At 53.1% G+C, this 3434-nt stretch overlaps 1 protein-coding gene across 1 annotated transcript; it reads left to right on the top strand.

The window, feature by feature from the left end:
• The first annotated feature begins 457 nt into the window (after positions 1-457).
• Positions 458-2349, top strand: LOC125553266 (protein DETOXIFICATION 56-like). Its single transcript, XM_048717075.1, has one exon. It carries the CDS (start codon positions 630-632, stop codon positions 2187-2189), a length of 1560 nt encoding a protein of 519 aa, XP_048573032.1. The 5' UTR covers positions 458-629; the 3' UTR covers positions 2190-2349.
• Positions 2350-3434: the final 1085 nt, after the last annotated feature.

Below are 3434 nucleotides of genomic sequence, written 5' to 3'. Positions count from 1 at the left end.
GTGAAAATGGTATTTTAAAACTTGGTTGGTCACTGATAATTTCTAGGTCTACTTTATAAATTTCTCCATACATATGTGTAGTAAACATGTTCAACATGTTAGTAACAATTTCGTCCAGCTGGCGACAAAAGATGTAGAGTAATATTTATTCTTGTTTTAGAACGACGTTATATTTATTCTAACACTACAAAACACTACTCAAATCTTATACAGATCACAAAATTAACTCCTGCAAATTTACGAACCATATCTATTTTGAATTGAAAGATGGTCTTGATATTTATTGCTGAATCACAGAGTATAAATATGGATTACTAACAAATTTCTCCCCAAATCAACCACATGCACAAAGTTGCTAGTACAATTTTTTCACATGCCTCCGTGTCATCCACCTAGTTGCTCCACAGCTATTCGTGCTACGTAGTAAATAAATTGCTGGTATGGCATTTATTTGGGAATGCCAAATTTGGAGTCGGTTTGGATCAGCATATCTCTTTTTGTATGCCTGATCAAAACGGGCGTCACCATATCTCTATCTCCTTGCATTGCATCACTTCTTCGGCCTTCTCCCCGAAGCAAACCCATTCTGCTCTGCTCACACTGAGCACGGGCTGGGCAGGCATTCTCCCATGGATCCACCGTCACCACCACATGATCACGGTCGGCATGAGCAAGAGCATCATCAGGATGGGTGCCCGGCGGCCAGGGAGAAGAGGCCCTGGGGGTGGGCGCGCGCGGTGGCCGGCGAGGCGCGGGCGCAGCGGGGCATCGCGCTGCCGCTCATCGGCATGAACCTCACCTGGTTCGCCAAGCAGGCCGTCACCACCGCCTTCCTCGGCCGCCTCGGCGACCTCCAGCTCGCCGCCGGCACGCTCGGCTTCAGCTTCGCCAACGCCACGGGCTTCGCGGTGCTCACGGGCCTATGCGGCGCCATGGACCCCATCTGCGGCCAGGCGCACGGGGCCGGGAACGCGGCCCTGCTCCGCCGCACGCTGCTCATGGCCACCGCCATGCTGCTCGCCGCCTCCCTGCCCATCGCGCTCCTCTGGCTCCGCGTCGACACCGTGCTCCTCCGCGTCTTCGGCCAGCAGCCCGACATCGCAGTGGTGGCGCGGCGGTACGTGCTGTGCCTCCTCCCCGACCTCGCCGTCACCTCCTTCCTCGCCCCGCTCAAGTCGTACCTCAGCTCCCAGGAGGTGACGCTCCCCACGCTCTTCGCCTCCGCCGTGGGCCTCACCGTCCACGTCCCGCTCACCGCGTGGCTGGCGCGGACCAGGGCCGTCGAGGGCGTCGCCGCCGCCGTCTGGCTCAGCGACCTCGTCGTCGCGGTCCTCCTCTCCGCCTACGTGCTCGCGTCCGACGTGCTCCTCGCGAGGAAGAGCGCCAAGACGACGGCGGCCACAGCGGCGCCGTGCGCGCGGTGGTGGTGGCCGGAGGAGACCAAGACTGCCGCGGCCGACTGGCTCCGGCTGATCCGTCTCGCCGTGCCGTGCTGCCTCAACACGTGCCTCGAGTGGTGGTGCTACGAGATCCTGATCCTGCTCACGGGTCGCCTGCCGGACGCCCGGCGCGCGGTGGCGGTGATCGCGATCACCCTCAACTTCGACTACCTCCTCTTCGCCGGCATGCTCTCCCTCTCCGTGAGCGCGTCCGTGCGCGTGTCCAACTCACTGGGCGCGGGCGACGCCGTGGGGGCGCGCAGGGCCGGCGCCGTCTCGATCCTCGGTGGCGTGCTCGCCGGTGCCTTGGGCGGGCTGCTGATGCTGGCGTCGCGGCGGCAGTGGCCTCGCCTCTACACGCACGGCGCGGAGGTGCGGGACGGCGTGGGGAAGGCGATGAAGGTGATGGCGGCGCTGGAGGTGGTCAACTTCCCGCTGAACGTGTGCGGCGGCATCGTGCGCGGCACGGCGAGACCGGCCGTGGGCATGTACGCCGTGCTGGGCGGGTTCTACCTGGTGGCGCTGCCGGTGGGCGTGGCGCTGGGGTTCAGGGCTCGGCTGGGCATCACCGGGCTGCTGGCCGGGTTCATCATCGGCGCCGCGGCCAGCCTGATGGTGTTGCTCGTGGTGATCGCGCGCATGGACTGGGGCGTCGAGGCCGAGAAGGCGCGGCTGCGGGCCGGCGCCGGCGGCGATGATGATCGGAATGCTGAGCCCAAGGAGGCGTCGCAAAATGCTGCTGACGTTTGACCGTAACTTCAGTCATTAAGTAGTCTGAATTAATCGGAGTGCAATGTACATACTACATGAAGATGAAACTCCCATGGAGATTTTGTTTTGAAATCGGCAGAACCAATTGCCACAAGGGAGGTGAGGCGATGAATGGAGCCTTCGAATGCTTTCTCCGACATTGTTTCACTCACTCACTCTCCAGTGCTCTAATCTAATCGAGTCAACTATACATATGTAAAGATGAAACTTTTGTGTTTTGGAAACAGTAAATTTATAATTGTGTCCAAGAAGATTAGCAAGGTGATGAGTGGACTCGTCGAACATTTTCCTCTCCGAGTGAGCACTTTATTTTGAATAGTTCGAGAATCACATTTTCAAGTTCCAAAATTTTCAAATAATCTACATGTTCACATGGATGTATATTACACATGTTCAAAAAATATATATCATGATTTTAGGTCACCTGTTTGCTTATTTCATCACACAAGTTTGCACATGTATAGTGTACATCCTTTTTTGGGATCTTCTTTTTTTTCTGCACATGTATAGTGTGCAAAATATGGTGTCAGCTGGAGCACGTTCAACAAAGTGAATATTTTGCTACCATGCCACCATAATTTCACTAGGTACATGAACAGATGTTGGCACGGCAAAGACAAGACAAGAAAGCAAAAAGAAAATTGAGCAAGAGAGGCCCTGCCTGCTAAGACAGTAGTACTACAGCTATTTGTTCTAACTAGAACCACAAGAACAAAGCAGGTCCTCGGGATAATCACTCGCAAAGGGCCAATTATGCAGAATAGCCAAAAAAAAAAAAGCGTTATGCCTTGCGGGCCGTCAGAATGATTCTGCCTAATATGGGCTTGTTCACTAGGCCAGGCAGATTGACGTTTACTAGACTCGCTGATTGCGCTCAATAGCACCACAACGCACATGGGCGCTCCATAGAGCAACTCACGTTCCAGTGTAGCGACGCTATTTACTGCAGCATCCGGTGTTTAGTCAGTTCTTTTTAGTTTCGAACAATTTTTTAAATTTTTTTTAAAAGAGATCATTTTTTGAAAACATTAAAAAATTTTGTACGTAAGTGCTAGTCATTTTTATAAAAACGTGATTTTTTCGAATATTTGATCAGTTTTTGCAAAAACGTTTTTTTTAAAATACGAACATTTTTGGAAATTCCGAACAATTTAATGGAAACGCAAAATGCTGCAATCATAAAATTTGACGAACGTGATTACGTGAATTGTTATAGGGCACCGA

This window comes from Triticum urartu, chromosome 4 (assembly GCF_003073215.2).
Source record: "Triticum urartu cultivar G1812 chromosome 4, Tu2.1, whole genome shotgun sequence".
Taxonomy (NCBI): domain Eukaryota; kingdom Viridiplantae; phylum Streptophyta; class Magnoliopsida; order Poales; family Poaceae; genus Triticum; species Triticum urartu.
This window is presented reverse-complemented; position numbering and strand designations above follow the sequence as displayed.